The following is a 14,672-nucleotide window of genomic DNA, read 5'->3' on the forward strand; positions in this document are numbered from 1 at the left end:
GTCCCACATCGGGCTTCCTGCGTAGGAGCCTGCTTCTCCCTCTACCTGTGTCTCTGCCTCTCTCTTCACTCTCTCTGAATGAATAAATAAATACATCTTTAAAAAAAAAACAAAAAAACAAAAAAAAAAAAAGATAAACTCAAAATAGATGAAAGATCTAAATGTGAGACGAGATTCCATCAAAATCCTAGAGGAGAACACAGGCAACACCCTTTTTGAACTTGGCCACAGCAACTTCTTGCAAGATACATCTATGAAGGCAAGAGAAACAAAAGCAAAAATGAATTATTGGGACTTCATCAAAATAAAAACTTCCGCACAGCACAGTCAACAAAACTAAAAGACAACCTACAGAATGGGAGAAGATATTTGCAAATGACATATCACATAAAGGGCTAGTATCCAGGATCTATAAAGAACTTATCAAACTCAACATCCAAGAAACAAACAATCCAATCATGAAATGGGCAAAGACATGAACAGAAATTTCACCAAGGAAGACATACACATGGTCAACAAGCACATGAGAAAATGTTCCACATCACTGGCCATCAGGGAAATACAAATCAAAACCACAATGAGATACCACCTCACACCAGTGAGAATGGGGAAAATGAACAAGACAGGAAACAACAAATGTTGGAGAGGATGTGGAGAAAGGGGAACCCTCTTGCACTGTTGGTGGGAATGTGAACTGGTGCAGCCGCTCTGGAAAACTGTGTGGAGGTTCCTCAAAGAGTTAAAAATAGATCTGCCCTGTGACCCAGCAATTGCACTACTGGGGATTTACCCCAAAGATACAGATGCAGTGAAACAACAGGACACCTGCACCCTGATGTTTCTAGCAGCAATGTCCACAATAGCTAAACTGTGGAAAGAGCCTCAGTGTCCATCAAAAGATGAACGGATAAAGAAGATGTGGTCTATGTATACAATGGAATATTACTCAGCCATCAGAAATGACAAATACCCACCATTTGCTTCGACATGGATGGAACTGGAGGGTATTATGCTGAGTGAAGTAAGTCAATCGGAGAAGGACAAACATTATATGGTTTCATTCATTTGGGGAATATAAAAAATAGTGGAAGGGATTAAAGGGGAAAGGAGAGAAAATGAGTGGGAAATATCAGTGAGGGGGAGACAGAACAGGAGAGACTCCTAACTCTGGGAAATGAACAAGTAGTAGTGGAAGGGGAGGTGGGTGGGAGGATGGGGTGACTGGGTACTGATACGGTGGTTCAATATTCCCAAATAAATCAATGTGATACACCATATTAATAAGAGAACGGATGGGCACTGAGGGGGGCACTTGATGGGCTGAGCACTGGGTGTTATACTATATGTTGGCAAATTGAACTCCAATAAAAAATATACAAAAAAAAGAAAAAAAAAGAAAAATCTGGAAAAACCATAAATACATGGAGATTAAATAACATGCTACTAAAGAATGAATGGGTCAACCAGGAAACCAAAGAAGAAATTTTTTAAAATACATGGAAACAAATGAAAATGAAAACACCATGATTCAAAACCTCTGGGATGTAGCAAAAGTAGTTATAAGAGGGAAGTTTATAGCAACACAGGCCTACCTCAAGAAGCAAAAAAAGTCTCAAATATACAATCTAACCCTACAACTAAAGGAGCTAGGAAAAAAACAATAAAGAAAGCCTAAAGCCAACATAAAGAAGGAAATAGTAAATACTAGGCCAATATAAATTATATAGAAACTAAAAAAAAACAATAGATCAATAAAGGCAGGAGCTGATTCTTTGAAAAAAAGTAATAAAATTGATAAACTTCTAGCTAGACTCATCAAAAAAGAAAAAGGACTCAAATAAATAAAATCACAAACGAGGAGAAATAACAACGTCACAGAAATACAAACTATCATAAGAAAATATGGTGAAAAACTATATGCCAACAAATTGGACAACCTGAAAGAAATGGATAAATTCCTAGAAATATATAAACTACCAAACCAAAACAGTAAGAAATAGAAAACTTAAACAGATCAATAACAATACGTTTTTTACTGTTATCAGTAATAAAATGTGTTATCAGTAATAAAAAATTTCCCAACAAACAAAAATCCAGGACCAGATGGCTTCACAGGTGAATTCTACAAATATTTTAAAATATTTTATTTTAAAATATCTATGAAAAATCCACAGCTAATATCATCTTCAATGGGGATCAACTGAGATCTTTTCCTTTACAGTCAGGAATAAAAGAGGGATGTCCACTCTCAACACTGTTATTTTTTAAAGTTTATTTGTTTTTTTAGTAATCTCTATACCCAATGTGGGGCTTAAACTCATGACCCCAAGATCAAGAGTTGCATGCTCTTCCAACTGAGTCAGCCAGGTGCCCCTCACCACTGTTATTTAACATAGTACTGGAAGTCCTAGACACAACAATTGAACAACAAAAAGAAATAAAAGGCATCCAAATCATCAAGGAGGAAGTAAAACTTTCACTATTTGCAGATGACATGATAGAAAACCAAAAAGACTCCAGCAAAAAATTGCTGGAACTGATGCGTGAATTCAGTAAAGTCGCAGGATACAAAATCAACGTACAGAAATCTGTTGTATGTTTATACATCAATAATGAAGCAAAAGAAGGAGAAATTAAGGAATCAATCCCATTTATAATTGCACCAAAAACCATAAGATACCTAGGAATAAACCTAACCAAAGAGGTGAAAGATCTGTACCTTGAAAACTACAAAACACTGATGAAAGAAATTGAAGAGGACACAAAGAAATGGAAAGACATTCCATGCTCATGGATCAGAAGAACAAATACTGTTAAAATGTCTATAGTAACCAAAGTAATATACACATTTAATGCAATCCCTATCAAAATACCAACAGTATTTTTCACAGAGCTAGAACAAACAATCCTAAACTTAGAATGGAACCACAAATAGCCAAATGGAACCACCCCAATAGCCAAAGCAACCTTGAAAAAGAAAAACAAACCTGAATGCATCACAATTCTGTAGTTCAAAATATATTATAAAGCTCCATTGATCAAAACAGTATGGTACTGGCACAAAAACAGACCCATAGATCAATAGAACAGAATATAAAAACCCAAAAATAAGCCCATACTTATACAGTCAAATAATCTTTAGCAAAGGAGGAAAATATATAATGGCAAAAATCTCTTCAACAAATAGTGTTGGGAAAACTGGTCAGCTACATGAAGAAGAATGAAACTGGGCCACTTTCTTACACAAAAATAAATTCAAAATGGATTAAAGACCTAAGTGTGAGACATGAAACCATAAAAATCCTAAAGGAGAACACAGGAGCAACCTCTTTAACTTCAGCCATAGTCGCTTTTTTTAGATAGGTCTCCTGAAGCAAGGGAAACAAAAGTAAAAATTAACTATTGGGACTTCCTTAAGGAAACAATCAACAAAACTAAAAGACTACCTATGAAATGGGAGAAGGTATTTGCAAATGACATATCTGATAAAGGGTTAATATCCAAAATATCTAAAGAACTTATAAAACCCAACACCCAAAAAATGAATAATCCATTTAAAAAATGGACAGAGCACGTGAGCAGACATTTCTCCAAAGAAGACATCCAGATGGCCAACAGACACATGAAAAGATGCTCAACTTCACTATCAGGAAAATTCAAATCAAAACTACAATGACGTATCACTTCACACCTGTCAGAATGGTTAAAATCAACAACACAAGAAAAAAACATGTGTTGGCGAGGATGCAAAGAAAGGGAAACCTTCCTGCACCACCAGTGGAAATGCAAACTGGTGAAGCACCACGGAAGCCGATATGGAGTTTCCTCAAAAAGTTTTTAAAAAATGTTAAAAATAGAACTACCCTATGATGAGCAATTGCACTACTGACTGTTTACCCAAAGAATACAAAAATACTAATTCTAAGGGGTACACGCATCCCAATGTTTACAGCAGTATTATCTATAATACTCAAATTATGGAACTGGCCCACCTGTCCATCAACTGATGAATGGACAAAGAAGTGGTGAGATATATCGGAATATCACTTGGCCATCAAAAAGAATGAAATCTTGTCATTTGCAAGGACATGAATAGAACTAGAAAGTATTATACTAAGCAAAATAAATCAGTCCAAGGACAAATACCATATGATTTCACTCATAAGTGGAATGTAATAAACAAAATAATAAGCAGAGGAAAAACAGAGAGGCAAACTGAGAAACAGACTCTTATCTATAGAGAACTAAAGGCTACCAAAGAGGAGGTGTGTGTGTGTGGGGGGGGGAATGGCTGAAATAGGTGATGGGGATGAAGAAGCACACTTGTGAAGAGCAACAGGTAGTGTATGTAAGTGTTGAATCACTATATTGTACACCTGAAATTAATATTACACTGTATTTAACTAACTGGAATTTAAATAAAAACTTAAAGAAATACAAACAAATTTTTAAAATATGTAGTGGATTGCCATTAATGGAAGCATTCAAGCTGAGAGGAGGCAACTATATGTCAAAGCTGAGATCAAATTCCTGCTCTGGGGGAAAAGCTGTACTAGAGGTTGTATAACATACTTCCTATTGCTAAGATTTCACAATTCTGTAATATGCAGAGATGGATGGGAAGATATAGGAGTAAGAGTTGTTCACTGATTGCAAATCTGTAGCCCACTAACTTTCTCCATGTAAACCATTCTCTAAAGAGCCTTTAAGTGATACTGAAATCTCATCAGAGAGCTTCAAATAATAGTTTCTTCTGTGAAATCAATACCTTTGGCTAGTAGGCATATTTACTTTTGACTACTAATTTCCATAAGAGTTCCTCCCAAATAATAAAATCTTAGAATAAGAAATTATATAAGAATAGAAGAATGAACTGGCTTGCTCAGTCAGTGGGATACCAATCAGCAGTTAAAATGCATGAACTAGATCTCAACAACATAATGTTGAGTGATAAAAATTTGCAAAAGGATACATACTATATATCCACATTTACATATATTAAAACAACTATAGAATGATATTATATATTATTTATGGACCTATCAACATAGCAAAAGTCTAAATATGTGTGGGTATGATACATCTAACTCCAAGATTGTGGTTATTTGGGGGGAAAAAGGGGAAAGGGATGATGGCATGGAGTTTTAATTATATTAGTAATGCTTTATTTTTTTTTAAAGATTTTATTTATTTATTCATGAGAATACAGAGAGGAGAGAGAGAGAGAGGCAGAGACACAGGCAGAGGGAGAAGCAGGCTCCCTGCAGGGAGCCTGACATGGGACTCGATCCTGGGTCTCCATGATCACACCCGGGACTGAAGGCAGCGCTAAACCGCTGAGCCACCCAGGCTGCCCAGTAATGCTTTATTATTAAAAAAAAAAACAAAAACCTGCAGCACAAAAAGCAAAATATCTGTATCTGTACTGGATTGACAGGTGCTTATTACATTACTATATCATTTTCTATACATTTTTGTGTTTTAAATTATACTGTACCAATACTTCTAAAGAAATTATGTTAGAAGCCATAAAGTCCAGTCCGTCTATGAGTGCAGGAATCACCTCTCATCTCCAGCCACTCAGCTTTTGTTCTGACTCTTCATTTTCCAAGTCCATTTTATCCTTATATTAAAGTAAAAAATGTTTTCTGGTCGGATTCTCCTCCTTGGGCCTGGCTCTGCCCACACCCCTAGGACAATGATGATTCGACTGCATTCTCTCTGCTGAAATAACACACACGGCTGCCCTTCTACACAGGAATAGAACTTTGAGTCTTATGGGAAATGTGTTAAAATATGCCCCATGTGTACAGTGTGTCAAACTCGTACTGAATATTTTTTACTACAAAAGACATTTTCTCGATTTGTAATATAATTCAATATGGGATAAAACAAAATGAAATGCATAGAGTAATATCTTTAGTCCACTTTTAAGGAACTAATATATTCCAGATATTTAAAGAAATATAAAAGTCACCTTTTCTCCCTCACTTAAAAATTTTTTATGATTACATTGGGGTGCCTGGGTGGCTCAGACGGTTAAGGACGCAGCTCTTGTTTTTGGCTCAGGTCCTGATTTCAGGATGATAACATGGGAACCCTGTATTGGGCTCCACCCTCAGTGGGGAGTCTGCTTCTCTCCTTCTCCCTCTCCTTCTGCCCCTACCTCCTTCCTCATTGCATATGTGCATGCACACACTCTCTCTCTCTCCCTCTTTCTCTCTAAAAATTAAATAAATCTGGAATTCCTGGGTGGCTCAGCAGTTGAGCATCTGCCTTTGGCTCAGGGTGTGATCCCGATCCGGGGAACAAATCCCGCGTCAGGCTCCCTGTGAGGAGCCTACTTCTCCCTCTGCTTGTGTCTCTGCCTCTCTCTCTCTCTCTCTCTCTGTGTGTCTCTCATGAATAAATCAATAAAATCTTTAAAAAAAAGTTAAATCTCTCAAAATATTTTGTAATTAGAAAGATAATGTTTCTTCTATAAACACCTTCATTTCCAACGTGGTTACAAAGTCTGTGTTCTTTTTTTACCATAATCTAAGAAGAATTCGGTTTTGGTTTTTTGCTGAGTGGATTAGCTCGGTGATGTCCAAATTGCAAACTGTGACCAATTACTAGATCATGATATCGGTGATGGCAGCACTTTAAAAAAATATAATAGAATAGAAACCACTGGAATGTAAGTCTCATAGAAATAATAAGGATTGTTGGTGAAGCTTTTGCTTGCATTTTTAAACTCAGGCACACATGTACTGAGTCACAACATGAACCGTATTTTTTACTATGAGTTGCAGTAAAAAAACTACACAAGTTTGAAAAAAAGTGGATTAGATAGCAAATGCTTACAGAAAAGGCTTCTTTAGTCTGAAACAAAGTCTTCCAATTTGCTGGGTATGTGTGATATGAAGGCATGAACCAAAGAAGAACCAACTAAGATCAGTCTGGGTGGGGCTCAGAACTCTCTCTTTGCTGGGGGCCAGTGACACAAGTAAGAAATATTCGGCTCCCTGCTTTGTCCAAATTTAAATTTTCACAGAATTACCTTTGGAAGCTGTTATTACTTGATCTATAGACATCACAGATAAAGACAGCACCTTGCTCACATGCACGAGAAAAATCTAGCAAATTAACCTGCTGTGTATTGTTGACACTTTGGCAAACTGACAAAGCCCAGCAGCTTCGACCCTGATCCTCAGTAAACAAAGGTGTTTGAGTTTCCATACACCTGGCAAGACAGAGCAATTAGCCTGGAGAAGCCAAATGCAGAAGAAACACAATTCATGAAACAGTTCCTTGTTATCCCTGCAGGACAGAGTTAGTAAGAGCTCCATCTCTCCTTAGAACACACACAAACCCCATGGATTGTCATTTCTGCCCTTCTGTAATGTAATTTGCTTTTCATTATTCTCACATACTCAACACATAACCAACCTCGAAGAGCGCTGATCCTATTGGGGTTAAGGGCACGCATGCCATGGCCCAGGTTGCCATAGACGTTACTTTTTACCAAGACTTTCTCTGGGAACAGATTGCGAATAAGGTATCTGGCTGCCAGCTCTGGGCGAGACTTCCTTTTGGCTATATCCAGCATTGAATGTGGCAACCGTACATTTCTATCTGGATTTCCAAGATATTCTAGAAGCAAAAGAGAAAGATGTCAGTTTTCATGGCAGATGTTAGGCGCAAGGTTTTTTAAAAGCCTTTAACAGAAAGGTTGATTCTTCTGAATTTCTAGGCTTTGAGAAGAATTTGAGAAGTTAAAAAATTAAACCCTTAAGTTTTTAGCGTATCATGACACAGCATGAGAAATGAAACAGGAATTACTACTGATGTGATTATACATGCTCTGATTGTTCAGGAGAACCATTCAGTGTTCTGTTACCTTTCCGGATAGAATCAGTTTTAACATTACATTTAGGAACGAATTCTAAGTAATTTCAATGCACTGTTGTCCTCTTTATAAGAAAGGCTTTTTCAAAAAAAAAACAACAACAACAACAACAAGATTCTTATGGAAATATTTATAATTTTTTAAGTGTAGGCTTTCTATTGGGTGTTAAAGTTATCATTTAAGAATCAGCAAACTCAGCTATCATATTTTAGATAACTTATTTGAACTGAAAAATAAATTTTAGGGGATCCCTGGGTGGCTCAGCGGTTTAGCGCCTGCCTTTGGCCCAGGGCGCGATCCTGGAGTCCCGGGATCAAGGCCCATGTCAGGCTCCCGGCATGGAGCCTGCTTCTCCCTCCTCCTGTGTCTCTGCCTCTCTCTCACACTCTAGGTCTATCATAAATGAATAAATCTTTAAAAAAAATTTTTTTAAGTCTATTCTCATTCTTCAACTCTACAACTTAATCATCCTCAGTCCTAGTGATTCAAATTAACCACACTTAAAAATATTCTATTTTACATGCAATGTAGAATTACTTGTTGGAGAAAGTATGTTTCAGAAATACAATATGATTCTTACAAGTCATTAAGCAATGTTTCATCTTGGAACATTCATCATTTAATGGGTGACCATATTGATTACTGAATCCTCCAGATCCAACATTTACCAAGAGACATTGAATTATTTAAAAGTTCACTTAGTGGGTCCAAAGACTTCGCTCTGAGAGATTAACCTAGCAATATTTATCCAGGTCAGAAAAAAAGATTAATATTCTTTAACTTGGTAATTTGAATTCTGAGAACCTAACGTAAGAATCCAAGGGGTACCTGGGTGGTTCAGTCAGCTATGTGTCCAACTCCTGATTTCAAGCTCAGGTCATGATCTCAATATCAAGAGATCGAGGCCCACATCAGGCTCCATGCTCACTGGGGACTCTGCTGGAGAATCTCCCTCCCTCTGCCCTTCCCCCTCCCCCTGTTGACTCACGCACATGTACTCTTCTCTCTCTAAAATAAATAAATAAATCTTAAAAAAAGAAAAGAACCCAAAATATGTACAAAGCTATACAAATGGATTTTTTGGCAGCATGCTCTGTATGACTGATAATACCCTCCCAAAAATCCTCAAAAATAAAAAAGGAAGGTAGTTAAATAAATTAGGATATACTTACTCAATGGAATATTATAGACCTGTTAAAAGCAATGGTCATAAATAATGGAGATTCTTGAGGAAAAACATACACATATCATGTTTAAAAAGAAGAGTGTGTAGAGAGACCATAATGTTTTAAAAGGTAAGAAAAAGACTAGAAGAAACTTAAAATGTGCACAATCGTTTTTTATGGTATCTTGATTGTGGGAGCTTTTCTTCCCTGAATATTTTCCACTTTTTCAAAATAAAATGGTATAATAGACTCTACACAAACCGGGCAGCTGTCTGGCTCAGAATTCCCTTAGTTGGCCCCATCCCCTGGTTCTAGACCTGTGACCTAAGCGCTCCAAATCAGATTCTTTTCTCCTAGGAATCTGAACAGTGATGAGAGGAAACCAGAACCTAGAGATCATGGAAGACGCCAACAGAGCCCCACAGACTTGAGATGGCCCCCAGATGCCACAATCTTGGGATCGGTGGTTTGGCTTCTGCCTGTGGCTTGGTTTGTTCTTCGCTTTCTTTAAATCTAGGAGCTATATGTCCACTGATTATTGTTATGGTTTAATTGGGCCAGATTTTGTTTCTATGGCATACAACCTGAACAAATACAGTGGTAATATTACTTTTATTATGGAAAAAATATAAAGATAAATAATTTTGTTTGAACAGGCTCACAGATAATATTCTACTTAGAGCTGACATGGGGGCAAGGGAGAGACAGAAAGTCGTTTTGCTACCTCAGGTGCCACAAAACCCCAGCATACTGAGGAGGAGGCGTTGGGAAGCACAAGTGGCAGGTGGCATAGTCACCTACAGAACTCACTGTCACTTGGCACAAATGAAGGAGGATGTGCCTCTAGCAGACAGCTAGCAGTGGGGGAAAAATGTTCTAAGGAACGGGATTCATTAATTCATACAAAAACCCTTTAAGGAGCACCTGCCAAGTGCTGGGCACAGAGAGAGCAAGACCCTAAATTGGTTCTGGCTTATCCAGCTGTAGCCCCTTCTCATGCCTAACCTGAGAGTTCACACTGGTTGAGGGAAACGACCGATAACTGCTTTCCGAAGGAAAAATAACAGATTTAGCTTAATGTCAAAAACTATCAGTCTCAGGGCACCTGGGTGGTGCAGTCCGTTAAGTGTCTGACTCTTGGTTTCGGTTCAGATCATCATCTCAGGGTCATGGGATTGAGCCCCGCATTGGGCCCCTCGCTCAGCACGGAGTCAGCTTGAGGATTCTCTCTCCCTCTGCCTCTCTCCCTCCCGCTGTACGTGTGTGCTCTCTCTCACAAATAAATCCTCAAAAAAAAAAAACCAAAACTACCAGTCCCAGAACTAGGTATCTATACTTCATTAACTCATTAATATAAGAAACTAAGTTGTTTAGATTTCTCATTATGCAAAATTTCAAAGATACATGTAGGCAGAACAGGACAATGAGCCCGATAAATGCATCACCCATATTCAACATTTATCATCAAGAGAACTTATTTTAACAACTCACCCAATGTTTCATGAGATACCACTAAGTTATCAGTGGAAGGTTCTCTAATTCCTTGAGGGCAAGCACTGCTGTTCTGCTGAGAATCCCCATTTTCTCTTGTCTCTGAGGCAGCGGTTTGTGGAAAGAACTGGAAACTGCTTTTACTGCCTTCACCATCCCTTCTACCATTCAGATCTGCAAAACTTTGTGCGTCAGGATTGGTACAGGGTTTCTTATTGCCACCAGTTGTCTGCTGAAACACAATACTGTATCTGTAAACAAAGTCCCCTCAGTGAGAAAATATGGACATGCTCCATCATCTAACAGGGCCCTCCAGGTTGGTAGGGAAGCAACTGTCTCTGCATTGCTCTGTATTGCAGCAAAAGCCTGCAAAGACAGTGCCCCGTGATGAAAGAAGCAGAGGTGCGTCTTGCTCCTCAAGCTGCCATGATGGGCTGCTGCTTGGAGGGCTCGGCAGCTTTGTCTAATGATAATTGCTGGCACAAAATAAGTGCTTAGTGAACAGATCATGAATAATGAATAAAGGAGTTTCTCGGAGATGACAACTTTGAGGTTTTCTTTAAAATGTTTTTGTTTTCTCTTTCCCCAGGGGCTACAGCCTCTAAGGATCTCCAAAGACTTGGATTTTTTTTTTTTTAAAGCTGTGCTTAAGACCCACTTTCTTAGCATATTCAACCAGAATATTTGGTGGAAGGAGTAGGAGAGCTCAGGCATTAATTACTTTCTTTAAAAGTATCTCACATGATTCTAATATATACCCAGGGTTGGCAACCACTGTTCTAGGTCAGGGCTTCTCAAACTGCTATGTGCACAGCAATCACCTGGGGATCTTGCTAAAATGCATATTCTATATTCTGCCTCAGTGAGTCTCGTGTGGAACTCTAGACTCTGCATTTCTCACAAGCTTTCCTGTGGTGCTGCTGCGGTTGCTGGTCCGCGGACCCACTTTGAGTGGCAAAGACCCAGCCCTCTCCTAGTCAAGTACACAGCAGGCGTTTGGCAGATGCTGCTTCTCTTCTGACGCCTAAGCAAATATGCAAATTACCATTTTCCAGGCAGTGTCATAATTTTACATTCAAATGTTTAGGGTGCAATTTTTGTAGGATATAAAAGGGAATGTGAAAAATAAGCAGATTTGGTTTCAGACAGATGGTGCTTGAGCTATCGCTGAAATCAAGCCGTTCACCAGGAAAACATAAGCTCAGCTACAAATATTCTTGGCAAATAGTTTCCATAAACTTACTCCAGAGACGCGGGACTGACTAGACATGGCGTGAATAACATGAGGTTTTTAGAGAGGTGGGTAGAAATGAGAAATTGTTAAGTTAAACGCTTCAACAGGAGAAGGCAACAGACATGACGCCCTCCCCTGCTGGCCCATTCGTGTTAAAAAACCTCTAATGCACTTTCAAGACCGAAGAGATGCGAGAAAAGACAGGCTACTGTTTACCATGTAACTATAGAAAGTATAAAATATCTGTGCTAGCTGAGCCTCATGGCCAGCGTGATTTCCAACATTTCCAAGCAAACAAGTACTGAAGCACCTTCCTTTGCTCCTGTACCACAGTCGGCCCTTCGTGGTATCAGCGGGATACTGAGAAAGATTTGCCAAGTATCTTTGCACCTGAAACCTTTTCCCGGTCTACCCCCGTGGCTTCAAATATACTGACTGAAACACTCCATCTGATTTATTTTCTCCTTAGGATATTTGCATGAAGCATAAATATCAAAGAGTGAAATAAACAGGCAGAGACCATACATTGCCCCTAAATTAAATAAACAAGATTTTGAGCACATGGCCTAAAGATCCTGTGTATAAGGCGCTCCATTTGGGAACTGGATACAGTATGCACTTCCACAGCAGTGACCACCTTGAAATAAAAAGTAACTTACTGGTATTGTGTTGGCTTCAGAATATGAACAGTAGATCATAGAATTGATGTCGGCAATACAGGTTTTCCAGTCTCTTCCACGTTCACGCAAATCATGGTTGGGAAAAATTGTCGCCAGATATTCTGCAAAGAGCAGGAAGTATTCATGATGATTTTTTAAGAAACCAAAACCCAAAGAATTGACAACATTATTTTATTTCAAATACTAAAATTTTCTATTTGGAATTACTGTTCTCTCTTTCTGAGAGTTCAGAAATCCCACCCAAAGAAGATGCTTTGCTAAATATCTCACTTCTTCTAATGTGCAAGTGCCCTATACAACATTGACGTAAGGAGCCACTAATGAAGTTTTGGTGCTTTTATTAAACTGATAAGAACAAAAAAAAGCTGGGGGGATCCCTAGGTGGCTCAGCGGTTTGGTGCCTGCCTTTGGCCCAGGGCGCGATCCTGGAGTCCCGGGATCGAGTCCCACATCAGGCTCCCAGCATGGAGCCTGCTTCTCCCTCCTCCTGTGTCTCTGCCTCTCTCTCTCTCTCTCTCTGTGTGTGTGTGTGTGTGTGTGTCTATCATGAATAATAAATAAATCTTTAAAAAAATAAAAAATAAACTGATAAGAACAGATACTATAACTTAGCCAAAAGGCAAGAAGCAATGAGGTTGTGGTGCTTTTTTAAAAAATGTGTAATGGAAAGGCAACTATTTCTGGGGGATAATGCCATTGAATAACCCTATGAATAAGCTAAAACTAACAAAGAAAACTGTAAACAGAAAAGAGTGTCACTGCCAACATTATTACACTGTGGTGTATTGATTTGTGCACACTACATGTCTACCTTCCCCATGAGCTATTCCTTCTGCCTAGAATACCCTTCCTATTCATCTAGCTAAGGACTGAATCCTTCCAAATCCAGCTCAAATGTTTTGTCCTTAATAAGCCTTCCCTAATGCCCTCAAAATAGTTCTCTGCTCTCTGAGCTTCTCCAACATTCCCACCCTGGTTTGGGATTGATCAGTTTCCTTCAATGGTCCCTTTCTAGACTGTGAACTCCTTGAGGGCAGAAATACTTATTTGTTGTGGTCTCAGTGCCTATGTGTTCCACAACCTTCATCCAAATCGCTGGACAGAAGGCTAAGATGTGTTAATGATGACACTCTAATTCTGTGTTGCATGTTACTAGCACTGAAGTACAATTTATTCTCCTGTGTTTTTAGGGTTTTCCTTATTTTTAGTACCAAGCTTCAGCACTGAAGAACTGACTTAGTTCTAGCCATAAGCAGCTATAATCAATAAAGCTTGTCTTTTACCATTAGTCTATGGACAAGTTTTATTCTTTACAAGTTATTACCCATTACATAATATTAAATTGTAAAATCAGGGTCAGACAGGTGAAAAACAGTTAGTTCTAAGATTTATCCAGACTCCATCATTGTCTCTTAAACTACCAATAACATTCATCAGATGACCAAATGATGATAAAAACAAGATTCCGTAATGACTTTACATACCTCTTATTGCAGCCATTTTGTTCGGATCTAGGGGTTGACGGCCTTGGGAATTGACACCTACCCAGCCGTGCATCAGAATTTCCTTAGAGAACAAAATAGGAACCAAGTAGCGGGCTGCGTGCCTAGGATGGGTCTTCTTTTGTGCAGTCGCCAAATGAGTATCAAGCACCCTGACATTCCTTCTGGGATCACCAAGATATCCTTTTAATACACGGGGAAAAAGTAAAATCTTTTGTTTTCTCAGGCAAGGCTACCATGAAAGAACCCAAGAAAATTAAACTAATTGATTTCTAATTTGCTAATTTCTACTTGGATGAATTTTTTTTCTATACCTATCTCTTCCTTAAATGAGTCTCTTTGATGCCATCTGTATAACTCTAATTAGCATTTTTCACCTTTGCTAGTCTTGAATTTTCTGTACTTGAAATAACCGTTTCATTATCTTGAATAAATTCAATTCTTAGGCCAAAGATGCATATGTAAACATGCTGCTCTGAGATCGCACTGCTCCCTTTTTACAGTCTAAAAGCACACTCAGAGCTATATTATTGAGTGAGTATATGTTCCCTGAAGATAATCTGGAAAGTATGGGTGGCCATAATGAAGGATATTGTAAAACAGCTACCATTTATTGAGTAACTACTATATATCAGGCACTATGCTAAATGTTTTGCATCTAAAAACTCGATTTCATCATCCTACCAACTTATTCCCACTTTGAAGAGG

At 38.5% G+C, this 14,672-nt stretch overlaps 1 protein-coding gene across 1 annotated transcript in view; it reads right to left on the bottom strand.

Moving 5' to 3' along the window:
• Positions 1–14,672, bottom strand: part of BEND2 (BEN domain containing 2) — a 62,052-nt gene that overhangs the window by 9,042 nt on the left and 38,338 nt on the right. The window contains exons 14-17 of the mRNA XM_025437781.3: positions 13,947–14,147; positions 12,442–12,563; positions 10,549–10,780; positions 7,432–7,635 (exon numbers count right to left, since the gene is read on the bottom strand). Of these exons, the coding sequence (XP_025293566.1) occupies positions 7,432–7,635; positions 10,549–10,780; positions 12,442–12,563; positions 13,947–14,147 (759 nt within the window). The remainder of the gene's footprint in view (positions 1–7,431; positions 7,636–10,548; positions 10,781–12,441; positions 12,564–13,946; positions 14,148–14,672) is intronic.

This window comes from Canis lupus, chromosome X (genome assembly GCF_003254725.2).
Source record: "Canis lupus dingo isolate Sandy chromosome X, ASM325472v2, whole genome shotgun sequence".
Lineage (NCBI taxonomy): Eukaryota > Metazoa > Chordata > Mammalia > Carnivora > Canidae > Canis > Canis lupus.